General features: G+C 32.0%; 5 protein-coding genes across 10 annotated transcripts; 3 read left to right on the top strand and 2 right to left on the bottom strand.

Moving 5' to 3' along the window:
- Positions 1 to 282: 282 nt before the first annotated feature.
- On the bottom strand, positions 283 to 6317 carry LOC101504181 (probable plastidic glucose transporter 1). 5 transcript variants are annotated; one of them, XR_189905.4, is made up of 12 exons: positions 5799 to 6316; positions 5052 to 5252; positions 4487 to 4586; positions 4108 to 4220; positions 2958 to 3051; positions 2733 to 2889; positions 2326 to 2472; positions 2165 to 2238; positions 1509 to 1597; positions 1250 to 1410; positions 996 to 1110; positions 837 to 861 (listed from the first exon to the last, which is right to left on the bottom strand). XR_189905.4 is itself a non-coding variant. In XM_004501983.4 (11 exons), exons 1-11 carry the CDS (start codon positions 6128 to 6130, stop codon positions 679 to 681), a joined length of 1605 nt encoding a protein of 534 aa, XP_004502040.1. In that variant the 5' UTR covers positions 6131 to 6310; the 3' UTR covers positions 283 to 678. The 5 variants fall into 5 exon arrangements, 1 of the variants encoding a protein (XP_004502040.1); XM_004501983.4 differs by lacking the exon at positions 1250 to 1410 and having other exon boundaries at positions 283 to 861; positions 5799 to 6310; XR_012163237.1 differs by lacking the exons at positions 837 to 861; positions 1250 to 1410 and adding an exon at positions 1759 to 2095 and having other exon boundaries at positions 1060 to 1110; positions 5799 to 6317.
- Positions 6318 to 6523: 206 nt separating this feature from the next.
- LOC101503864 (pentatricopeptide repeat-containing protein At5g06540-like) lies at positions 6524 to 9496 on the top strand. Its single transcript, XM_004501982.4, has 2 exons — positions 6524 to 8687; positions 9034 to 9496. The coding sequence occupies exon 1, from the start codon at positions 6906 to 6908 to the stop codon at positions 8364 to 8366; it is 1461 nt and encodes a 486-aa protein (XP_004502039.1). The 5' UTR covers positions 6524 to 6905; the 3' UTR covers positions 8367 to 8687; positions 9034 to 9496.
- A 6147-nt stretch (positions 9497 to 15643) lies between these two features.
- On the top strand, positions 15644 to 20562 carry LOC101503532 (endoglucanase 11). 2 transcript variants are annotated; one of them, XM_027334410.2, is made up of 5 exons: positions 15644 to 16177; positions 16295 to 16507; positions 16816 to 17016; positions 17805 to 18059; positions 18962 to 19356. In XM_027334410.2, the coding sequence occupies exons 1-5, from the start codon at positions 15938 to 15940 to the stop codon at positions 19055 to 19057; spliced, it is 1005 nt and encodes a 334-aa protein (XP_027190211.1). In that variant the 5' UTR covers positions 15644 to 15937; the 3' UTR covers positions 19058 to 19356. The 2 variants fall into 2 exon arrangements, with proteins under 2 accessions (XP_027190211.1, XP_004502038.1); XM_004501981.4 differs by lacking the exon at positions 18962 to 19356 and adding an exon at positions 19750 to 20562 and having other exon boundaries at positions 15650 to 16177.
- An 829-nt stretch (positions 20563 to 21391) lies between these two features.
- On the top strand, positions 21392 to 22317 carry LOC101503213 (ubiquitin domain-containing protein 7SL RNA1-like). Its single transcript, XM_004501980.3, has one exon. It carries the CDS (start codon positions 21411 to 21413, stop codon positions 22215 to 22217), a length of 807 nt encoding a protein of 268 aa, XP_004502037.1. The 5' UTR covers positions 21392 to 21410; the 3' UTR covers positions 22218 to 22317.
- A 709-nt stretch (positions 22318 to 23026) lies between these two features.
- Positions 23027 to 24278, bottom strand: LOC101502883 (uncharacterized). The gene is made up of 3 exons (XM_004501979.4): positions 23903 to 24278; positions 23701 to 23807; positions 23027 to 23510 (listed from the first exon to the last, which is right to left on the bottom strand). Exons 1-3 carry the CDS (start codon positions 24222 to 24224, stop codon positions 23397 to 23399), a joined length of 543 nt encoding a protein of 180 aa, XP_004502036.1. The 5' UTR covers positions 24225 to 24278; the 3' UTR covers positions 23027 to 23396.
- Positions 24279 to 25004: the final 726 nt, after the last annotated feature.

Here is a 25004-nt window from a genome sequence, read left to right as displayed (position 1 = left end):
TTATAGAACTGAAAATCAGCTATTTTGTAGATTGGGTTGAACCACTAGAACTTATTGATATTGCTATGATTAAATTCTTGCTTAAATATGTTTTTAATGCATGTGAATATAGGGATCTAGTTTTTGGTAGAATATCTCATTTTATTCTCTCTGTCGTCAACCTCATTATAAGTACGTAGCTAACAGAAATACATTTCTGGATCCATTTATAACAATCAAGATTCATAACAATCATCCAACACATCTCTGGATCCATTTATAGATCAAGTCGAACAATAGCAGTTTACGACCCCAAAAAGAAAAGTTGCTTTATTACCAAAATGGTACACTTGATACAAGTTCAAGAATCAAGATACATCGTTTCTACCATATAAACCAACAATAGTAGTTAAGGGAAAAAAAGAAGAAATACTACAAATTTACATACAGCAGGGAAACTATTCAAGAATCAAAATCTAACTATACATTTCAGAGATGCAGATTCATGCTGCTTTTTTTGAGGATCCCAGGTTGAATGGAGTCTCCCTCATCCTGTTCTTTTGATTGGTTATGCTCTTATTGATGCTTAACCTCAAAACAAATCTGATAGCTACACCGATTCAATGACTGGTCCGGTTTTGATTACCTTGGTTCTATACGCAGTGAAAATTTTGATATGTTGTAATATTTATCACTGGCTTAAGCTTTCGGGTTTAAGGACCGTTCAATTTCTTCTAGAGAGCGCCCCTTGGTTTCTACCAGGAAGTAATGGGCAAATGCAGCGGCCAACAGGGAAACTGCTCCAAAGCTAGCATATACCGGTGCAACTCCAAGCTTCTCCACCAACTCAAGGAAGAATAATCCCACCACAAAGTTGCAAACCTTTATGTTAAGGATAAAAAATTAAAATTATTAGACCGGCACTCCATCACAAGTTCCAAATGCAAAGTGACACGTAATAAGAGCATTTCATACAGAAAAAAAAAAAAAATCACTGAAGATGTTTCAGTACCCACCCAATGGGTAGAAAAACTGAACCCCATGATTTTCCCTCGTGTCCTGGTGCTGCTAAGCTCTGGTATAATAATGCCAGTTACAGGGCCAGCTCCAATTGCAAAAGAGAATATATACCTATAACATTGTATAAAGGGAAATTGAATCATCCATTTAAAAGAATATATAAAATACTGGAAGCTATCTTATAATATCTTCAAGTTATTATCAATGGTGATGTTAACAATGAAGGAATGAGAAATGTTGATTAACACACTTGAGTATTGAGTGAGATTCATGAGTTCCACTGGTCCATATGTTTTAGTGCGATTCACATAAATTTCACCCAAGTACAGTCAATAGCCAAGCAAATGGACATATTTATTGAAAATATTAAGTAGTTTGAGAGAGAAAGAGAGAGGGTTGGGGGATATCGATCTGCACAACAGAACACGCACTTAGCAATGTCACCTAAGTTAATCGAGAAGAAAAAGCAGTTGCTCTTGTAGAAGGCTTGATAACAAGTAATTGCTTACATGATAGTTCCTAATATTGATAAGTTGTTGCTGAGTTGCTCATCCAATGGAAAGGTGACAGCATAGACCACAAGAAACAAAGAAATTGCCTACATAGAAGCAAAAATGAAAATCACGAGTTACTAGGAATAATCTCTAAATGAACTTTGTGTGTGCGCATGCCCGATATAGCTATGTTTTATATGTAATAGAAGGGTCTTGTCTACTACTAATGTGGTGGACAATTCAGTACAGAAGAAAGTGAAGATACCCTGATTTAAAGTTAAATAACAGAGAAAAGAATTAAAAAATGCAGAACTTCAAGACAGGCTCCCATTCTTTTCAAGACTTCTTCTATGCAATAACTTCAAGACAGGCTCCCCAATTCCCTTAACATTTTGTCTCCAAGAAAGGCTCCCACTCTTTCCATGCCTTCTTCTCTCACATCTTGCTACTGACCTTTCAGTTATGTTACGCTTCTAAGCATGAACTTTCCCCGTATTTCCACATTCTCTCCCTCTTACCCCAAAGTGTTGATAATCTCTTCCCATCCTTTTCCTATTAGTGCACATGTGCTTGTATCTATGCATCCTTGTATGTGGGTATGACTGAAAGTTGAATGTGATGTTGTTTAAATACACCGAGAAAGTAGTTATGGACATCTTGTACACACTCACCATTCCTAAGTAGCTTCCTATAAGAAGTTTCTGCCTCCCTTCCCTATCGATTAAATATAAAGCACAAAGTGCACCTGAAGAAAAGAATCAGTTACAACAATCAGGATCTGAGTCCAAGACGAAATTTATAGAGTTAAAGAAATGCAGTGCATACTGCGAACCTGCAAAGTTTGTAAGCCCAACAAGCAAGCTTGCTAAAGCACTGCTTTGAATTCCAACACCTTGAAAGGTCAATGATGAAAAATAAAGAACTCCATTTATGCCTGCAAACTGCTGAAGTACAAAAAGAGCGCCTCCAATGAAGGCAACTGTAAACATAGAAGAAAACCCATTGTGAATTTTTTGCTTCAAGTGGCATGTAGGTAATGATTATAAATATGTGCTTGTATGAAAGAATAAGATCAATTTTATGAAGTTAAATTAATCCCAACTACAGCAGAAACCATAATGTGCTTATATTTCTGCTGACCTAGATTTTCAATCAATGAAGATATGGAAAAGAACAATTTTCCATGTACATAAAATTAATATTGTCTCAAAGTAATAGCCAAAACCACCTTGATACAACCTCTAGAATGTGGCTGCTCAAAGATCTCTGACCATCTGCTGTCCAAATCACTGCCATCATTCTTGCTGACAGACTGGAACTCTTCAATTGCCCCCTCAACTTCAGATGCACCCCATAGCTCCCGTACTACTTTTTTAGCATCATTTATCCTCCCAGCCTGAGTAGAAATGTCAAAGCTTTAGAAACAGCGGAAAAGAGGAGAGCTAAGGAAACAAAAAGTCCTACCTTGCAAAGCCAACGTGGGCTATCAACAGCAAATTGCATACCCAGACCAACAATTAAACCAGGGATGCTTGCAATATACAGCATTGTCCGCCACCTGAAATATATATTTGTTGGTACCGAGGTTAGCCATTATTTGGAAAATAATTTTCTGTTTTAAATAATATAACATACAAAAGGACGGATCATAACAAAAGGATTCCCAAAACTAATCCAATGTGAAATTATAAATGCAGGTTTGATTTCGGTGAACATTACAAAAGTATGTTCCTCTTATATTAAATTCAAAGTGGATAAAGTATTGGAATTCAGAGTGTCTTAAGGAAACATTATTTCTGCTAAAGTTGTCTTGAAAACTACAAAGTAAGGCTACAAGCCTGTGGCTCTATTTATATGAAGTCCAATTTGAAATGACAGAAAGGATATGGGCCATATTCCTGGCATTTTTCATTTAAAACTATTGTATGAAAATTAACAGAGGTGATAAAAGACACTCATGAGATAATACAAATATGGCAAAAAAATTATCAAAGAAAAAAGATTACTGTTGAAAAAATAGGGTTTCAAGAATACAGGGAACACAAGGAGAAAACAGAAACTACTCTGAAATTCATATTTAGTTGATATGAGATGAGGTACTGGATGTGTTACAAAGGACAAAACTCCAATCCTTATTTATACTCGTAATAGACTCTTGATCTAAATTAAATAAGGAAATAAATCATGAATTTTTAATGACAAATGCTAATTGTTAGTTGTTATTTTGTTAGTGAGGAAAGTTGCAGTCATGACCTCCTTATCACTGCAACTCTTGTGTTCCTTCCCCAAACCACATTATCGCTCCTAAGATGTGTTTCAAGTAATTACATGTAAGCCAAAACAATGTAGGGAGATCAACACCAAAATAAAAGATGAAAACTTCACAGACACACATCTACTGCAGCACATCAATATACAATTTCTGCAGAAAATCTGAAAACCTATAAAAATCATTTATCAAATAAACCTGTCATCCTTGTTTATCATGCCACATATTTTATATTCCCAGTAAAACTATTTATTTACCTCAGTATAACATAAAACACAAGTGAATATCTCTGGATGAAATGCCAATTCCAAGAGTCTAGGAGTAAGAAAATACAAAGAAACTCACCAATGTGGATCTTGCTCAGAAGGAATTCCAAGAGATAGTGACGCAATAATACCAAGGCAAGTGCCAATTTGACACAAGGACCCAAGGGCACCCCTATATTTTGTTGGAGCAACCTACACCACATATGACAGTGAATAGATGTGAGAGAAAAAGACTTTCTGTTGTTGTCCTAAAATTTATTTCCCCTCTCAACATGGGAGGGCACCCCATGAAGAATGCTTACAGTAAAGATAACAACAATTAGAGTAAATAAGCACCACTTATGGAAAATATTACATGGATTTGGCTTCTTAGGAATGAGATACGTCAACCTATAATAATTGGAGAACAAGAATAAGAATTAATTAATCATAAAGTTAAAGTTGATATCAATAAGTACCTCAGATATATATATTGGAACAAGAACAGCATTCACACCTATACCAAGACCAACAAGAAATCTTCCCCCAAGGATCTCATCCAAGGAGTGGGCATTTGCACTGTCATAAATTGGAACAGATATGTTTAATAATATACTTTAACAAAGCAACATTAATTTTATCAAAAGTTTAAACAGTCTGGGCAATACAAGCATCGATGATCAACAAGAATGTAAAGCCAATCCTATTATAATTATAAACCATCTATGCATAAAAGTAACATAATTCAGAACAAAAGGATAAAAATAGCATAAATACTACAGTAGAGAAAAATTGTGCACTAAACACTCTTCAACATATTAGAATTAAATAAGTTTAGACAATCAAGCTACCTAACAAAAGTTTAATTATTAGAAACATGTTTGATGCTGAACAATCATTGACTATAGATGCAAACAACAAATAAACACAGATAATAAATCAGCTAAAAGGAAATACAAGCCTTTTGATTGATTTTTCTCTACAGTCCAGGGTATAATGTAAGTTACAAAATTAAGTTCAGAATCAGTGGGGACGGTACAGTACCTTATTAACGCCCCAATGATCAAGGGTATGGTATCAATCTGAAATGTGAGCCGACAACCAAGTTTGTCTACCAAAGAACCAGTGCTTATGCTCCCAATAAATGCACCAGCAACAAATATACTAACAACAAGTCCCTCAAGGAATGAGTTTCCCGAAAAACCAAGCTCTCGGGCAATGGAAACAATAGGACCATTCATAACCCTGCAAAATATGCAATCCAATTTGAGAACAGTTCACAAGAGGCTAGAAAATGAAAAACCAAACCACCATGTAGGTTTCAAAAGTTCATCATCAAGTTGTACCTCAGCTCATCACATGAAAGAACCCCACATAATCAGCCCCATTATAATAATAATAATAATTTATTCTTGCTTTAAAAAATGGAATATCATTTTGGGATGTAGTTCCACGATCACAAAGAAATACACTAAACCAGCTGTATGAAACTACAACTATATTTATGAACAGTTTAATTACAGACTTTAATGGACATGCAATATCGGTGTAAAATAGTTTTACATTGACATCCAACTATAACGGCAAAATGTTGTATTTTCACTAGATATGAGTGTAAAACTAATTTATAAATTATAATGAACTCTACAAATTATAAATTTATAATCAGTGTGTGCCCTTTCACATAAAATGATGAGCATCTTAGAACACAAATTCATTAATACAAGAGTAAAATTAAATTTAAACCTCATTTGGACAAAAAGAAGCACAGAAATGGAAAGAGGAACTGACCCAATATGATAACCAAAGGTGAAATTGGACATTGAAGCAACTAGAACGTGAGGAAAAGCAGGCAACCATCCAAGGTCAAATCCTGCACCACCATTTTCATCTAATGGATGCTCTGTTACTTGATCTGAAACATTAGGAGTCTGTGACTCGGGATTCTGATCCTTGATGGTAGCTGAAACTCTGAGCTTAGAATGGCGAAGGGAACAATTGAGAGAGTAAGGCTTGGTTTTAGTTTTGATTTTGATTTTGATTTTGGGTTTGGAGAAGGAAACAAGTTTGGGGTTGAAGTTAGTGGAGACGATCGCTGAGGATACAAAATCAATGGAGTTCATACTTCAAAACTGAAAACTCAAAAACATAAAATGCACCCTCAATCCTTGATCATCAACATCGGATGATACAAATGATACTCTCTATCCTTCTACGTGTCTTTTTTCTCTCACCATTTTAAATATAATTCTCTCTCTTATTATATCACAAAAATCAACTACAGTTACTTTATCTTTTCAAATACAAAGCTAGATAATTCAATTACATAGTTTCTACAACTCTTATAAATCTTTCTAATACTATTATCATATTTTTATCTCTACATTTTTTATTTTTGTTAATCTCATATAATTTTTTATAATAGACTTTCTTTTACTCAATAAATCTCAAATATACTTTAGTAAAGACAAATTATTTAAAAGAATTTAAATTTAAATTCTACCAAAAATAATAATTAATTATACTTTATTTAAAAACTTCAAATTACCAATATATCTTTTCCTTAGAGTAAGAAAACTTAAAAGTTCTACAATTGAAACGACACAGTGTATAAAAAATATGCTTGCATGGGTACATCCCATAAGTGATGGTCACGCTTGTCAATGAGAAACAACTTGCAACAACGTAAAATAAAACAAACATGATCATTTGGAGTGGCGCGTGTGAGCCACGCAACACTCCAATTTGTGTGAAAAAGGCATCGTTGAGATCACCCCAAACAACAGTCCTTGCTTCAAATGCAACAAATTTGGGAGCAATTCCACTTCAACATTAACATCAACAACACAATACTAATCATAATCAATCTCCCATTAATAACAATTGAAAAAAACGACTATGGGAAGTGCCAATGTTGCATCAACACTTGTCTACATGGCAGAGAGGTGCACTTCCATGCGATACCTCAAGCTCATCCACGCTCACGCCTACCGCACGTGCCTCCACCAACACACGGTTGTTCTTGGTAAGCTCTTCCGCTTCGTCGCCGTGTCTCCATTCGGTGATTTATCCTACGCCCACAACATGTTCGACCAAATGCCCCATCCATCCACCTTCTTCTACAACATCCTTATCCGAGCCCATTCTCACTCCACTACCCCATCCTTCTCCACCCTCTTCTTCAACCGCATGAGGCAAAATGGTGTTGCCCCAGATGAATTTTCCTTCACCTTCTTGCTCAAGTCACGCTCTTTCACTACCCCTTTCGTCTACGACACACACGGAGCCGTTTTCAAGTTTGGTTTTTCCCGCCACTTGCACGTTCAGAACACGTTGATACACTTGTATGCCGTTGGAGGAGTGACCCTTTCGGCTGGTAGGGTTTTTGAGGATGCACTTAAAGTTGGTTTGGATGTCGATGTTGTGTCTTGGTCCGGGTTGCTTGTTGCACACGTACGAGCTGGTGAATTGGATGTTGCACGGAAAATATTTGATGAAATGCCTCTGAGAGATGTGGTTTCATGGACTACCATGTTGTCGGGTTATTCGCAGGCTAAGCGGCCCCGTGAGGCGTTGGCATTGTTTCAGGAGATGAGGTTTGCCGGAGTGTGGCCAGATGAGGTTACTGTGTTGAGTGTGATTACCGCTTGCGCGGAATTAGGTGACGGGGAAATGGGTAGGATGGTGCATCGGTTTGTTGATGAGAATGGGTTTGGATGGATGGTTGCACTCTGCAATGCTCTCATTGATATGTATGGGAAGTGTGGATGCTTGGAGGAGGCGTGGTGCGTGTTTCATAGGATGAAGAGGAAGAGCTTGATCACGTGGAACGCAATGATGATGGTGTGTGCAAATCACGGGAACGCTGATGATGCATTCAGATTGTTTGAATGGATGATTGATTCTAGGGTTGTGCCTGATGGGGTGACAGTGCTGGCACTTCTTGTTGCGTATGCTCATAAGGGGTTGATTGACGAAGGAATCAGATTGTTTGAGAGCATGCAGAGGGACTATGGTGTGGAACCTAGAATTGAGCATTATGGTGCTGTGGTGGATATGTTAGGACGTTCGGGTAGATTACAGGAGGCACATGATCTGCTTACAAGCATGCCAATTCCAAGCAATGATGTTATTTGGGGAGCATTACTTGGAGCCTGCAGGATTTATGGTGATGTTGACATGGGGGAAAAGGTTATAAAGAAGTTGTTGGAGTTGAAACCAAATGAAGGGGGATACTATATACTCCTCCGTGATATCTATGTCGCTGCAGGCAGGACTGTAGAAGCCAATGAGATGAGGCAAGCCATGTTAGCTAGTGGAGCAAGGAAAACTCCTGGCTATAGTTGGGTGGAAGCATGAACTTTAGGTGTGCCTACACATCAATGATTATGCTAGGCAATATGATGCCTCAGTGCAGGGTGTGCACTTATGCAGTATAGGTGTCTGCAAGGAATCTTTTACATCTCTGATTTTGTCACTATATTGTTGATACAAAGAAGAAAACCATGGAGCAGTTTGTTTGGAATCATTGTTAGATCGCTTTAATAACTTATATTGTCAGACTTTGTCTAGTGACTACAGATGGGTTGTCGGTTGACAAGCTTGCAAAATCACGGTGCTGATCGATGTGTCAGGAAATCTGTTCCATCTCAACTGTTGAATTTTCCTCTTCCCTCTAAGGTACTACTCTCCTTCATCTTGCATTGTATTTATATGTTTTTCTGCTTCTGAACCTTTTTTTCAAGCTTAAAATTGGGACTTTAACCCGCTAGGGTGAAAGATGCAAAGAAGTACAAAAAAATGAATTATAATCAAATTCCGTAAAAAATAAAATAAAAAGAGAATTATAACAAAATATACACACATGATGAATTACACTATTAATTTATTAATGTTTATATATATTGCCTTATATTTTCCAAAGATGTCGAAAAATTGTTTCAAATGTGAAAACAGTTTAACTTATTTGAAATATGTAATGGTTGAGTAGTTTATTCTTTTTGATAAAAATATCTTTGTATTTCAGTGGAAATGCAACCTCTGAATAGTTCTGGTCTTGACAATCAAGGTCAGAAGGGTTTCTTTTCAAATGACTTTTCTGGACTGCATAATCTTCAGGTGTGCCAGCTGCACTACATGGATTATCTGATTGTTGTATTATACGAATTCCCTTTTACGCGCTATTTTGCTTCTTGGTACTTACACACCAAAGCCATCTATATTTTTGTGATGGTTTTGTGTACATTCCTTTATATGTGTTAATTCATGAAATTTTCTTTGATGATTAATTGATTATTTAAAGAGTGCGGAATAGCAAGGCATTCAATATCACTATTTCGTTATTATTTTTTTTATTCTGTAGGATATTATTTTCTTTCAGGCTGTTTATTACACAGCTATACTGATGTCTGGTGAGCTAAGCTTTCACAATTGTATTTGACCTTGGATTTTTGTACTTGAACCTAAATATATAAAATTACCTTATCTGAGCTTGAGTTAATGAAACATTTCTATTAAGAATGATTCCTTTCTAAGACTAAGAAGAATTTATTAGTTTGAAAGGAAACACTTGCAGATATTTTTGTTGAAAGGTTAAAAGTATAGGGTGCATTTTGCTTTAAAAAGGCATTGTACAAAACATCTTGCCTTTTTCAAGGTAATTCTGCATACACTACATTGCATTTAGTATTGGATAATTGATATAAGGATGTGATTCCTTTAACAAGTACTATAAAATTATTTGATTGGATATTCTTATAACCATTAGCCAGTAAAATTCCTTATGTTCTTTTTAATTTTCGATACTGTAGGATGAACCATATTCATGTGTTATTGTTTAGTCTATATGTTTTAGTTATATTGGATTATTGTGTTTGCAAGTTGTTCTTGCTGAGCTTCTTAAGAACTTTTGGTTGTAGATACTGAAGACTTAAGGCTTTTTTTGATAGACAAATGTTAGAAAATTAGTAGTTATGTTTGATACCAACCTCCTTTGGCGTCCCTTAGCTCATTAAGGTCACTGGTGGCTTCATCCAGTAGTAATATTTTTGGATTCTTCATTATTGTGCTTGCAAATGCCATGCGCTGCTTCTGTCGACAAGATAATCTAGATCCTCACTCACCTACATTAGTGTCATAGCCATGCATATATTTTTATTATGAATTCTAATCTATTTACGTTTGGTGTTAGGGTGAGTGTAATAGTATTCAGAAATTTGAAATGTTAATTATTTGCCTAATCTAGTAGCCTTTTATGGAAGGTTATTGATCCCACTGTTTCCCTAGTTATTTACCTGCTGCAAACTACCAATGAACTTGTGTGCATTTGCCATTTTAGCTGCAGCAATGGTGCCTGCCTTTGTTGCATATTTCCCTTTCCATATGCGATATTAGCTCGTGTGTCATTAAACAACACAGGCTCTTGGCTTACCAAGCACATTTTCTGCCTTAACCATTTAAACTGAAGCTTTTGGATTTCAATTCCATCAACTGTAATGTGACCTGAATCTGGATCATAGAATCTTTGTAATAATGCGATCGTAGTAGATTTTCCACTTTCATTTCTCCTACCAGTTCAACTGTCTGATTTTCATCAGAAGAAACAAATTGTTAGTTTTATTTTTTGACATTCAACAATAACTGAAGCATGGGACATGTGCCAAAGCATAAGAATTTTGAGAGAGCAAAAAAGCTTGCTGCATGGCTTACAACTTACAAGGAAAATATATGAGAATGATGTTTTATCGTCCCCTACAAGTTTAGCTCCAGCCTAGAAACTGCACGCATAGACCAAAAACAACAAGAATGACACTACAAAGCCAACTCAACTTATTAACCCTTGCCTTAATTGGCGCTTCACATTTTTTTTTTGGGTATAACTCCGTGACCTTCTCTTCAATCACAGAAAATAGAGATATCAATAGTTAGGTTTTGGGTAGGGTACTACACTATTCGTTCTCATATCTATGATTTAAAAAAATGTTCATATATGTACTCGTATCCTATTGGGTATCAATTTTAATAATCGTATTCTGTATCGAAGTGCCCTTGCCCATTACTCACGTTTTAACTAAAATAGATTGATAAATAAATGATATTGTTGTGATTAAATTTAAAAATTATTAAATATTTTAAATTCAATCATAAAGTATTATAAACCAAAATATTTTTTAACTCAACATTTCAAATGGACACTCGTTACAATACACATTCAAATATCCATAAGAATATTTTATGAAGTTGCAAGTCCTACGATAATATTATTCGAGATCTGTAAAAACAATTGATAGGAAATTGCATTTATAATTATAAAGTCACGATTAAAAAGATATAACTCTTAGTTATAAAGTCACAATAATTTACATATTCATCATAATCACATTCTTAATAAATTTGCAAACGGTTATAAATAGTTAAAAATATTGTAGTGGTCAAATGATATTAATAGATGTTAAAATAGAAAATAAAATAATTAATTAAACTAAACACTAATATAATAAATAAATAATATATTTATATAAGTGCGAGTATGGTACTATAATATTCGTACCTACACCCATACCCGCTTAATTTTGCGGGTAATTAGTCGTCTCCGTGCCCAGTTTTTTATCTTATTCATTGTGGATTTTTTTTACAAGTATCCATTGAGTCTGATTTTAATTGTCATCCCTATAAAAAAAAAAATAAAAAAAAAAAACCGTTCTGATTTTGCTAACAGCATCATCTGCCACTTGCTTCCCCATGCAATTTCTGAAACAAGAATTTGCAATCTTTGATTCATGTCCATGCATCAATATGAGTTTTCCAAAGTTTTGGAAAGAGAAAAAGTTTCCAAAAATTCCGAATATGAGCTTCATTTGAGTTTTTTTTTTCTTCAAAATTTATTTTGAAAAAACCCAAAATTCGACTTTTCTAAAATATTTTTGCTTAGGAAAACTATAAAATCCAAAATTTGGAAAAATTAACTTTTTAAAGATGTATGAGGGAGAATTTACGTAACACACCAGCCAATTTGGGCCTGAGTAATTTTCAACTTCTAGATTTTGCCGAGTCAAAAAAAAAAACTTCTTGTTTTTGCTTTGACCAAGGCATGTAAATCTTATCTCTGAAGGTAATGTTCATCTAATCTCCCATATTTATTCATTTTTATTAAATTTTAACTTTTGATAGTTTAAAATACATGTAAAATATAGTATCGAATTTTAGCTTTTGATAGTATATTGGGGGTGGATATGCAAAATCGGAGGACGGATAAATATTTTTCATATCTAAATAGCAAACACATCGTTTTTGATGTAAAATTGTAACCAAACTTTACCCATAAAAATGTCATTTTCTTTGCATGAACCTAAAACTTGTATCAATGTTCCTTTCCAAAACAAACTTGTAGTAAGGACTGATTAACTACCAAATCTAATTCATCACGCCGTGTGCTGTATTTATGTATGTACCAATTATTCCGTCCGTCCTTTATTACAAAAAATAAATAATTACTTAGAAAAAATTTTAGTATTAAAAAAAGTAACCGTAGCAATACATTTGTATTAACTCTGGTATTTTTCATAATCACTCTTGTAATTATTGATATTGTAAGAGAGATAAAATTATACTAGTAATTTTTAATTGTAAATTAAATAGTAGTATTTTTATATAAAAAAATCATGAATGCATGCATAAAAAGTAACTAACAAATTTCATTTTACACTCCATCTAAACTCAAGTATAAGAAGAAAAAAACTAGTTAACACACACTAATTAGTAACTAATTAATTTTTGTTAATAAAAAATATACCTCTTTATTTTTATTTAATTTTTTATATGAACTTTGTTTTATGGGATTATTAGTTGAAGAATATTTTGTAAAGTATAACATTTAAGTTGGATAAAAATTAGCCATGATGTGTTTATATTTGCACCACCAAATATATTTTTTTTTGTTGCTGCTAATATTTGAGTCCAGGTAGTACGTTATAAACCGTAGATTACACATTCGTCTATCCATCGTTTATCATAAATTAAGCTAATGGTTATAATCTAAAAGCAACACATGAAAGGTTTATGATGCACGTAATTGATAAGATATCAAATTACAAGGAATTACATAATTTCCGCATGATACTCCATTCAATACATATTTCACAAATCGGGTTTTATTTGGACTTTGTTTATTTCCCTTTGTGAAATGACTAGTTGAGGGAAGGGATATTGTTCATCAATGTAAATTTTTAGGTTACTTTAAAAAGATCTTATGTGATCATGAAAAATTACTACTCTAGGTTGCTTTAAAAAGACCACGAGATCACGATAAATTACTACTTTATAATTAAACATAAGTAAAAAAATATTAAAAAATTGTTATATTTATTAAAAATTAAGATTAAATATATTCATTTTTTAATAATAATTATTATTTATATTTTATTTCGAAAGGATTAGGTTAAAACTATTACTATAAACTAATAATGAACTAGTAATAGAAGACTGAACTTGGAGAAGGGTTCTAAAGAAGTAAGAAATACTTAAGATTGAAAATTAAAGGCTAACACTAATTGAACAATAAATACTTTATCCATCTATTTTAAATGTTTTATTTGAAAAATTATTTAAAAAAATAATTAATTGAATTGATTTATTTTAATGATAAAATAAATTTTATCTATTCAAATATTTTTATTAATTGTAGTTAGCAGAAAAATTAAATAGCTTAAAATATATTAAATAAATATATATTAATAGAATAAAATAATTAATAAAATATTATATTGTAAAATAATAAATATTTTGAAGAAAAAAAAAACAAATAAAACACCTGTTGTGACATGTGAGAGAGAGAGGTGTAGCATATTTTCCACATTGTTTAACGCACTCACATTCAACTCATTCCATTTTTGATCGGTGCTGATAGGTCAATTCATTTGACTACACACCAACCTTTCTATCTCGCAAATTGTGGCGTGTTAGAAGTTGGATGGTTTCAACTTATTTTGGTATTTGTACTTCTATTTTCTAATTTCTTAATTAATTAAAATTATAATAATCACCATTTTCCAACCTCGATGAGAACGGGTCAGTTGCCATGGAGAGTTAAATATTGAATCCGACGGCAAAATTCTTCTCATCCCGTTTAATAATTATTAATGTTTAAATTTTTATAACCATATATAAGAATTATTCTCTGATTTACTTATATTGAATTGTTTTTGACATCTTATCTTTCATTTCATTTTTTTAAGAAGTTTATAATTATAGTTTAACATTATTTAACTAAATTAACCTACCAAATTGAGTAAACATAATAATTTTATTGATCTATATTTTAAAATAAATTAATACACTTGGTGATCGAAGATAAGTGATTAAGATCTTTTAGTTAAAGTTAAATTACTCAAAAATATTTGAATTTATTCTTGATTAAAATATATATTGTCAAATTTTACTTATTTTTCAATTAAACTTTATAAAACTATACTTTTTCTCTTAAAAATCAAAAAATTAAAAAGAAAAAAGAGAATAATCCACCTACATCCGACATATATGCCAATAGTTAAACCTAATGATTAATTTAATTTTGTAAAATTATTATATCTTAAACAATGGCGGATCTTGTACAAGATATCGAAAGGAGACAATAAACGATAAGTATTAACTAAAATATTATAATTAAAATTCTTAAAAGTTATATAATTTTTCTTGAAGTTTCACACAATTCATATATAGTCGATACGTCGAAAAAGCTATCATTTTAATTATTACAAATTTTACAATTTTCAATCACACAATTCACACAAATTTTTAGAATTTCACACAATTTAATAAAATAAAATATATCTATTTTACGATTTTCGTCTTTGTTGAAAATTTTCTTCTTGAAAAATGCATCAATTTTCGTATGTTTAAACATCGTGTCACTTCTAAAAAAATACAAAAATTTATTAAAAAAATTCACAATTAGAAAATAGTATTCCACTATATCATACATCAATTGTTAACATGTAAAAATTTATTAATATACAGTAGTTGAGTTGTTAACTAAAGTGTTAGAATTTGTCTGTTCGTTATTAATTAGTTTATCTTTTGATATTAGATAGTTTATAATTTGTTGTATTAATTTTATTAGTATAAATTTTAGAAGAGAGAACGAATTAAGAAGAGAGGTACATAGTTGGAGAGGAGAGAGGTGAGATGCTTCTCAAAACAACAAAGGACGGAATATATTTTAATAATTTATCACTATTATATGACCTATATAAAAAAATAATAATTTAAAAAAAATATAGGGGATATCGTGGCTCCTGTCCACTCCCAATAAGATCAGCAGCTGATCTTAAAGAAACTAACGTAGAGAAACGAACTATTGCATATTTAAATGAATGTCCTAAGAAATTAAATGTTCCTACCATTTTTTATTATCTGAGTTATATTTACGGCACAATTAATATATTTGATTTATTTAAAATAGTAGAAGAGTACATGATAAAAAATAAAAATAAAAGAGGAAATTTGGATTTATAACGGCACATGATATTAGGATTTGAATATGTAGCGGTATCTGTGGTTCCATGTAATAATAATAAATAGAGAAAAAAGGGTAATTGAATTCCCAGTGGAGTTGCTATGCGTTTTCCTTTTCCTTATTTGCCAAATTGAAATTCACTAACTTCACTATCATAAAAAAGTGTTACTTCTAAAATGAAAATTGAACATCGTGTAGTAAAAAACAAACATAAAAGTACCGCTTGAATTTCTCACCTGATATTCTCCCAACCAAAATTGTTACATATAAATAGCTACATAACTTTTCAAACCCATTTTTGAACTTCTCTTCTCTAGTGTAGTAGTGTGGAGATTATACCCTCAATTTCTCCAATTTTCTCTTCACTCCTAAAAAAAGTACTAACTTGTTTCTTTGTTTGTTTAGGAGGGAAGTGACAATGGAGAATGAGACACAAACACAACAACGTAGAACTCCCAAATTTCTACATCATTGTTGTTACCTTATTTTTCTCTTCATTTTTTTCACCCTTTTTTCCATTACTCAAGCTTTTCATTATGGTGATGCACTTTCAAAGAGTCTACTTTACTTTGAAGCACAACGTTCAGGTAGGTTACCCTACAATCAACGTGTTACTTGGCGTCACCATTCTGGTCTCACTGATGGTTTAGAACAAGGGGTCAGATCAATTTCATACCTTTTTTTTTCTCTTCATTTTCTTGATTTTGGTTAAATTATAATAATTGTGTGATTCAAAGTTGAGATTTTTATTTTTCTTTTTGGTACGTGTGTATAGGTGGATTTGGTTGGAGGGTACTATGATGCTGGTGATCATGTGAAATTTGGATTACCAATGGCATTCACTGTCACAATGTTGTCATGGAGTGCTATAGAGTTTAGACAAGAAATTGTAGAAGCTGGTGAACTTGGTCATGTAATGGAAGCAATCAAATGGGGAACTGATTATTTCATCAAAGCTCATACTAGTCCAAATGTGTTGTGGGCAGAGGTATAATTATAATTTGTGAATTTCTGACAAAGACACACTGATACCGGCACATCAACAACCATTGTAATTTGAAGAAATATAAGTGATTGAATGTAACAATATGTGTGTCTGTCAGGCACCAACACTAGACACATTTTTAAATCAGAAGTGTAGTTATATGCGTCGGACAACAAATACCTCTTTTTTAATCAGAAGTGTTATGCTATACTGATTTCAATTTTTACAGTTGTTAGTTGGTGTGGTGATTAATGGATTGAACAAACAAGATCCTAAAATTAAGGTTTTCTGGTATGTGTTTGTTTACTTAGGTGGGTGATGGAGACACAGACCATTATTGTTGGCAACGTCCAGAGGACATGACAACTTCAAGACAAGCATTTAAGATAGATGAGAAGAATCCAGGTTCAGATCTGGCTGGAGAAACTGCTGCAGCTATGGCAGCTGCTTCCATTGTGTTTAAGAAAACTAATCCACATTATTCTCAACTACTTTTGCACCATGCTCACCAGGTAGTAGTAGTAACCTCTAATTGTGTTTTATTCACTAGTAGTACTTGTGTTTGGTAGGTTAGTTTTAAATATAAACAATAATTCATTAATTATGTTTTGAGTAACTTTGCTTTACCCTCTCCCATGTTAAGAGTACCTTTAACTTCTTTTTTTGAAGTTAAGTGTACCTTTAACTTTAAGAGACTAGTTAAGTATGCAAAATAATGTTCCTAATTAGTGTGTATGCTGATTTTTCTTTCTAACAAAACTACTTACTACATCTCAATTTAAAGGCAATGGTGGGGTATATGAAGTATGAACTGAAAGTAGTTAGAGCTACCACTTTATTTTAAAATAACAAAATTACTAGTTTAAATTAGCTCTGCTTATAACCAACATTCCATTGAGCAGAAATGGAATAAGATCTTTAAGTAAGGTCTAATATTCAAAAAAATTAATAGTAGTTAAGATTCTCTCCGATAAAGATTTATTTTTTAAAATTGAGAAAGAATAAAATTACTATTAATTAAAAATTATACTAATGTCTATTTTTATAAAAGAATTTGAACTTCAAAACTTCATCATCTAAAATTATAAAGTCAAGCTCTTACTACTAAACTGACGTTTCATATATCATTTGTGAATTCAAAACAATATGTTAAGACCGACAAAGATTAATCGTGTACACAAAGTTGGTAGATAGATGTTTTGCACCAATATAACTAAAAAAAAATATAGGTGTTCTCATACAAGAGTATTGTGACATTTTTTAAGTAATTGAATTAGTTGTATGTGTGTACATTGTGTAGTTGTTTGAGTTTGGGGACAAGTACAGAGGAAAATATGATGGAAGTGTTGGAGTAGTGAAGAGCTATTATGCGTCGGTGAGTGGATATATGGATGAGTTATTGTGGGCAGCTATGTGGTTGTACAAAGCCACCGACAAAGAATATTATTTTGATTACATTATTTCCAAGGCTAATACCTTTGGTGGTATTGGTTGGTCCATAACAGAATTCAGCTGGGATGTTAAGTATGCTGGTCTCCAAGTCTTGGCATCAAAGGTAAATAAAACAAACACAAAACTAAAGTGTTTTCCTTTAATCACTCTTTCTTGTCTCATTTCACGTTCCTCAAGGCCTTGAAAAATGTCAAATTAAATATAATGATCCTTTGTGCTTTTTGCTTTTATTCTTGTTTTTTTTTTATTTATAAAGTAGTTTTACATTTACGTTCAATAAAATTTGTGTATATTTTTATAACTATCTTATTGGTATGAAGTATTTATCAACTTTGTCAATAATTAATTTATATCGAAAAATTTGACTGAACTTTTTTTATTTGAAGATTTTATATTTAATAGTTATTTTTAAAAGATAATTACAAAATAAATTTACGTAATAAAATGATAATTTTTTATTGGATACTGATGCAAAATTAATTTATACTGATATTGTAGTCTCATTAAAATCTGTTTTTTTTTTTCAAACATTTTATTTGTTTTTCTCTCTTTCAATAGCTTATTTTTAGCTAGCATTGCCTGGATATTGTTTTACTGACATAAAGTCAAAAATTAAATGATGGGTTTAAGACTTAATTCTGATTCTTTTCCTTTACTTTCAAAAGTGATTAATCATTGATTTGATGGAGCAATCTAAGATATATTGTCTATAAGGTTGAAAATTTGAAAAGTATATCCAAGAACAATGCCATGTGCAATTGATGCAATTTATCACAGTTCAATTAAAGTGGGCAGGCTATTGTTTGTGCCAAATGTTGAAGTTTCAATGGTGGCAACAATGCATCCATAAGAATATGCTATAGCTAATATTTTGTGTGAATAGTGCTTATAAACATTATAATTAATTAAATATTAAAATACACTAAAATAACAATAAAAACAACAAAATCTTTATTGAAATTACCATCTTAAATTTTTAATTGATTATATCTGTTGATTATGAAGACTGAAGAGCATGCATGTATAGATTTCACTAATATTCTACATGCATTGACTGTGGAAAGTGTAATAATGGATGCCATTGATTGCTCATCTGATTGATAGTATGTTTCAATTCTCAACCCTTCAACTCATCATGAGGCAGGCTATTACTGTGGTGTGTGCCCCACATTCAAATCAATACTTTATTGTTTTCTTCCAGAGTTCTAATAAATCAGTTGAACATTGTAAAATTGCAAGAACACTTTGGTTACTTGGGTTGGGGTAGTAGTATTTTCCATATTTACAAAGGGTTCATCCATTATGTTGCTAGTAATGCACAATAATTTGATGTTGGATGGAAACATGTAAAACATTGTTCACATGTCTTGCCCTTGAATTGATCCAATTGTTATTTTGTTCGGATATTGGGCCTTTATTTTGCGCCTTAAGAAATATTTTAAAATCGCTTTTCAGATGGATGCGTATAAGGAGGAATTTATCACAACTCAAATTTAAAAAAATATGAATTTTGTGACGTTTAGAAGTACACTTCCGAACAAAATATGCCGTCTGAAAATAAATGTCATAAAACATTTGTAGTTATTTAGAAATGTAAGGCGGAGAAAGTTGATGCATGAAAATGAGACTTAATGAACATTGAAGAATGACTTAAGTAGTAACTAACTAACAAGATATCCTTAAGTTACTAATTACTGTAGATTTTCTTTTTTTGGTAATTGATATGCTACTTATGGTAGAGTTGTCTTATAAAGAGATTGTGATGATCTAAATATAATAATATTCTTTTGCAGTTTTTGATGGATGAAAAGCACAAGAAGCATGGTGATATACTTGAAAAGTACAAATCAAAAGCAGAGTACTACATTTGTTCATGTCTCAACAAAAACAATGGTAGCAATGTGGAAAGAACACCAGCTGGATTACTCTATGTAAGACAGTGGAACAACATGCAATATGTTTCAACAGCAACATTTCTACTCACAATTTACTCTAACTTTCTCCAAAGTGAGAATCAAAAGCTCAATTGCCATGATGGGCTTGTGGGCCATGAAGAAATTCTAAGTTTTGCCAAGTCACAAGTTGATTACATATTGGGCCTAAACCCACTTAACATGAGTTACTTAGTGGGCTATGGGCCAAAATACCCCAAAAGGGTACATCATAGAGGAGCATCCATTGTATCATATAAAGAAAATAAAGGGTTCATAGGGTGCACACAAGGATATGATAATTGGTATGGTGTCCAAGAACCAAATCCTAATATTCTTGTTGGGGCTTTGGTTGGAGGACCTGATAATGAAGACAATTTTGAGGATCAAAGGAACAATTATATGCAAACTGAGGCATGTACTTATAATACTGCCCCATTAGTTGGAGTTTTTGCAAAATTCTTGCAAATAGAGGATAGAAGGTTGGTGCATGATTCTGATTCACTTTTAGTTGCTTCCTTTTAAATACTACTATATAGTGATAGAACAATAGTATATTATTGTCAAAAGTCAATTTAATTTTTCATAGTTTTTTTCTTATTATGTGAGTTGCATTTTGGCTTAAAACGAATGTATTTATTGATATTATAGTGGAAAAGATTTGATGTTAGTCAAGTTTTAGACTTGTTAGTATGAGCCAGATCGCGTTGGACCCTCATTCAGATCCAAATGCACTTCGGCCCAACAACTCTTTAGTCACTGCACCTATGGATCCAATCAATTGATAAATCATTTATGAAACTTATTCATAATAATATTCTAGTATTTGTTAAAATCGAGATTTCAATTTTCCACCACCCATAATTTTGTTATAATGTAGGTTGATTTTTCATCCAAGGTTGATGTTACTCTTTTTTAATCAAATATTGACATTATTCTCTTTACTCTTTAAAGTGATTATTTATTCAAAAAAGTGGGGGATCTATTTTATATCTATATAGATTAACAAAATTAGAATTTGACTGCACTAAAGTGAATAGTGAAAAATTAAAATCACAATTCAACTACTATGATGTGTTATACAATTACATATAATATAATTCATTCACTGATTTATTTATCTGAGTTGCTTGTTTTAGATGACACATAAAAAAATTAATGGGTTTAATGTGTGCCTTAAAGGTAGATGTTAAAAAAAATTAAAAGTATAATATTTTTCTTGTAAAAACAAATTTAAATTTTTAAAAAGTTGAATGCAAAATTTTTAAGATATATCCTTTATTTTTTAACATATGGCTTTTAGTCTTTTAAGGGCACATTTAAAAAAAATTAAACTAGATACACAATTTATCATCATGGGCTAATTGCAGGTGGGGAAAGACCTTGTCTTTCCTATTAACTAGTGAAAACAGACAGCACATTTGAACTACAATTGGAGTTAGAGAATATAGGAATTCTGTTACTGATATTATTATATATTAATTATTTGTAGCAAACAATTTCATTTTAGTTAAATAATCAAAATGGATCTAATATTTGAAGTACAAAGAGGGAGAGCATTCTCAATTGAAGTGGGCTTCTTCGACACAATTTTGGAAATCAAAGAAAAAGTTCAAAAATACCAAGGAATTCCAATCTCTAAACAAACCTTACTCTTCAATGGCCAAGTTCTCCAGGACGACGGCGACATTTGGAAATGCGAGATTTTTCAAAATTCTCGCATTCATCTAGTTGTCGCCGTTGCAGAATCTGACCATCACAGATCACCTTTGGTAGAGGAAACCAAAATTCACCTCAACATCAAAACACCTTCATCAAAATCCCACATTCCGGTCGAAATCGACAAAAACCACACCGTTTTAAAGCTTAAAGAGAAAATTCATGACATTGAAAATAATGTCCCAATAAACAAACTCATTTTGCATGTGCATGCAACAGGAACAGAATTGCATGAGAATCAATTATTACGTGATTGTGACGTTTCGGATAACAGTGAAATTGAGGTGAGTTTTAAGCAACCGGCAGCGGCGGCTCCGGCGGTGGTTGGTGGTGGTGGTGGTGGAGGTTCAAAGAAGTTGAAGCTGTTGGTTTTACCCAAGAGTGGAACAAAGAAAATACCCGTGGAAATGAATGCTTCTGATAATGTTGGTGAGTTGAGGAAGGAACTGAATAAGTTGAATCAGAGGCTTCAGTTTCATCTTCCACAAGATGGTTACTTTTTCATTTATAAACAAAATGTTATGGATGATGACAAGTCTTTTCGATGGCACCATGTTTGTCAAGGTGATACCATTGAAATCTTTAATGGAAGTGTCACTGGTGGATCATGAAATTAATTTTTTTTGTCCTTATGTCTCTTTATTTTAATTTAGCTAAGGCCTAAGTGTACTTTGAGATCTTAATTAACTTTGAATCTTTGTTTTCTTTATTTATTTTGAAATTTTTTGTTGAGAAATGTTAATAGTTAATTTATTGGTGGTAGGAATTAAACTCTAAACCTTCGTATAACTTATTCGGTGTCATAATTCAAACCAAACATTTGGGACCAATATTTATGTTGGAATCTGTGTGTGTGAAGGATCATACATACACATACACACACACAATCTTATTGACAATAGAGGCAAATTGAAGAAGAGTTCAAAGAGATCGAGGTAGATCACTGGTCGAAATAACTTTTTTAAAAATAAAACTAATTTTATGAATGATTTATTGAAACTATTAATTTATGCATGCTTATATAAATATTAGATATATATTATAGTCTATTTGTAAAACAGTTTTTGTATTATAGCACACTTGTATAAACTTTTCGTATTTTAATGGGAATGGTTAAACTTTGTTCACGGCAATAAAACAAGATTGTAGAAAAAGATGAAGAAAACTATCTACAAAAGCAAAGATGAAGAGGTACTAGGAGACCCTTGTCTGTCACATATACAACCTCAAAAGCACATCTATTTCCATTCTCGACCATATCACGCATCACATCCCTTAATTTTTCTCTCATTCCTTTCTCTTCTCTTTCTATTCCTTTCTTATACATCTCACTACCCAAGACAATCTTTATCCAAGCACAAAATACTTCTACATTGAGCTTTCTTCATATTCAATGAGTAAAAAATTAGTCTGAAAGAACTTTATAATATGGGGGAAAACTTGTGATTTTTGGGCTAATGAAGCATAGTACAAAAATAACATGCATCTATATTCTTTTATGATGATTGTGCTTGGACTGAAGAGCTCAATCAAGGTTGATACCCTAAACAGAACTATCATACAAAGTATGATTTGTGCTGAAAATTTCTCAGTGATCCACACAATGACATGTCTGCATGAAGACCATCCTGATGTAAAAATATTGACTCGGCTTCCTTCATCAGCTACCTAAATTTCATGTTCTACTAATGTGATAACATGACAATCAATACAAACCCTGTAGCCATTAGCTAATAATTTTAATGTTATTCAGCGACAGACAAACATAAATTTGTTAAGGCAAATTCAATTTAGTGCCTGTTTAAGTGTCCAACTCCGATGTCTGAAAATCGAGGAACTACAACAGGTCCACCACGGACCTTGTCGAGGGCAAAATTTATTCTCAATGGTCTACCTAACAGTGCCTGCAAAAAGAACACAACCATTAGAAGGAACTTCAATAGACAATGATAAAATAAAATATATAAACAGTGTAATTAAATTAAACGCTTACAGAATAAACAATTATATTTCTTTTAACATTTCATAAACTCAATAGTAGTAGATAGTATTAAATAAGTGAATCCTAACAATGGATATTCTAAATATAGAGACCTTTCCGTCCATTGAATCCTTTGCAGATTTGGCATGTTCTTCATTTGAAAAGATGACAAATCCAAAGCCTCTAGACCTACCAGTGTCTTTATCATAGACTATCCTGACTGAAAATAAACAAAAAAAGGAGGGAATTATAAATAATAAGAAACAAGTGAGTTAGGCATAATGTCGAACATATGGAAGGCATGAAATGAATGACCTTCAGTGACATCTCCAAAGGAAGAGAAAGCATCTTTGAGAGACTTCTCGTCCACTGACCATGACAGCCCTCCAACAAAGAGCTTGTTAGAGGAAGGTGAAGGTGAAGGTGAAGGTGAAGGTGAGGAAGAGTAGAATCGGCATTGAAAATGAGAAGGAGGATGCTGTAATTGTAACTTTGTGAAAATGGTTGAAGCAAAAAATGTGGGAGACTTAACAATCATCAACGTCCGTAGCCGTGACTTTTCAATACGGCAGCGCCCGGAGAACAATGATATCAATCTCGCTCCTCTCATCCACTCAATTCTCGCGGGATAAATCATATTTGCTCCGTCAAGTTTGGGTATTTTCCCCTCCTATTTTTCCACTTATGTTGCATCCTAATAAGTCAAAATTAAAATATTATATTAATAAAATCAAATAAAAATATATTAAACAAAAAAATAAATTAAATTTTAATTAATGATGTCTACTGAATGTCTGTGAGTTTCACTCATAAATTGTTGTCAAACTCGTCTAATTTTTGAACAATTTCTAATCATTCTGATTGATTATCATTTTATTTTTATTATTATCTTGATTGTCGTTCTTATTTTATAGAAGAGTTCAACATACTATATGTGAAACTAGATGACATTTAGGTGAATTTTAGTTAAAATTTTGATTTTTTTTTTCAATGTAGTATTTATTTTCTTCTATTTAATGTATTTTGTTAAATATATTAAGCTACAAAATAAGAGTTTTTAACAATGGAATTGCTAATTTATTTGCAACTTACTACAAAATAAGAGAAAAATATTAAAATATTTTAGCACTTTTGTTTTTTGCATTAACTTTTTTTCTTTATTTATTGTATTTTGTTTGATTTTATTAATATAATATAATTTTTTTATTTATTAATTAAAGATTTCTTCGCTTGTTAAAGAAAAAAATTAAGTCAAGTCACATCCTCACTTTTATAGGAATTTTTTTATTTTTTTTTTGCATTTTTGTATACAAATTTAAATGTACAGTATAATATAAAGTTTTTTTTTTTCAAAAGAGAATATAGTGAAAAACTAACCCTCAAGTTTTCCTCCTATTTTTTCATCATATTCACAAAA

Source organism: Cicer arietinum, chromosome 5 (assembly GCF_000331145.2).
Source record: "Cicer arietinum cultivar CDC Frontier isolate Library 1 chromosome 5, Cicar.CDCFrontier_v2.0, whole genome shotgun sequence".
Lineage (NCBI taxonomy): Eukaryota > Viridiplantae > Streptophyta > Magnoliopsida > Fabales > Fabaceae > Cicer > Cicer arietinum.
Note: the sequence above shows the minus strand (reverse complement) of the source record. Positions and strands in the feature narration are given on the sequence as shown.

What these genes read in the sequence shown, in the direction of transcription:
- LOC101503864 (XM_004501982.4), top strand. Translation starts at nt 6,906, where the DNA reads ATGGGAAGTGCCAATGTTGCATCAACACTTGTCTACATGGCAGAGAGG.
- LOC101502883 (XM_004501979.4), bottom strand. Translation starts at nt 24,224, where the DNA reads ATGATTTATCCCGCGAGAATTGAGTGGATGAGAGGAGCGAGATTGATA. An exon ending in CTTTGGAGATGTCACTGAAG is followed by an intron (nt 23,808 to 23,902) that starts GTCATTCATTTC and finishes GTTTATTTTCAG; the next exon opens with TCAGGATAGTCTATGATAAA. An exon ending in AGGATTCAATGGACGGAAAG is followed by an intron (nt 23,511 to 23,700) that starts GTCTCTATATTT and finishes TTCTTTTTGCAG; the next exon opens with GCACTGTTAGGTAGACCATT.
- LOC101503532 (XM_004501981.4), top strand. Translation starts at nt 15,938, where the DNA reads ATGGAGAATGAGACACAAACACAACAACGTAGAACTCCCAAATTTCTA. An exon ending in CTGATGGTTTAGAACAAGGG is followed by an intron (nt 16,178 to 16,294) that starts GTCAGATCAATT and finishes ACGTGTGTATAG; the next exon opens with GTGGATTTGGTTGGAGGGTA. An exon ending in TTTTGCACCATGCTCACCAG is followed by an intron (nt 17,017 to 17,804) that starts GTAGTAGTAGTA and finishes TACATTGTGTAG; the next exon opens with TTGTTTGAGTTTGGGGACAA.
- LOC101503213 (XM_004501980.3), top strand. Translation starts at nt 21,411, where the DNA reads ATGGATCTAATATTTGAAGTACAAAGAGGGAGAGCATTCTCAATTGAA.
- LOC101504181 (XM_004501983.4), bottom strand. Translation starts at nt 6,130, where the DNA reads ATGAACTCCATTGATTTTGTATCCTCAGCGATCGTCTCCACTAACTTC. An exon ending in TGGGCTTACAAACTTTGCAG is followed by an intron (nt 2,239 to 2,325) that starts GTTCGCAGTATG and finishes TCTTTTCTTCAG; the next exon opens with GTGCACTTTGTGCTTTATAT. An exon ending in TAGGAAGCTACTTAGGAATG is followed by an intron (nt 1,598 to 2,164) that starts GTGAGTGTGTAC and finishes GCTTCTATGTAG; the next exon opens with GCAATTTCTTTGTTTCTTGT.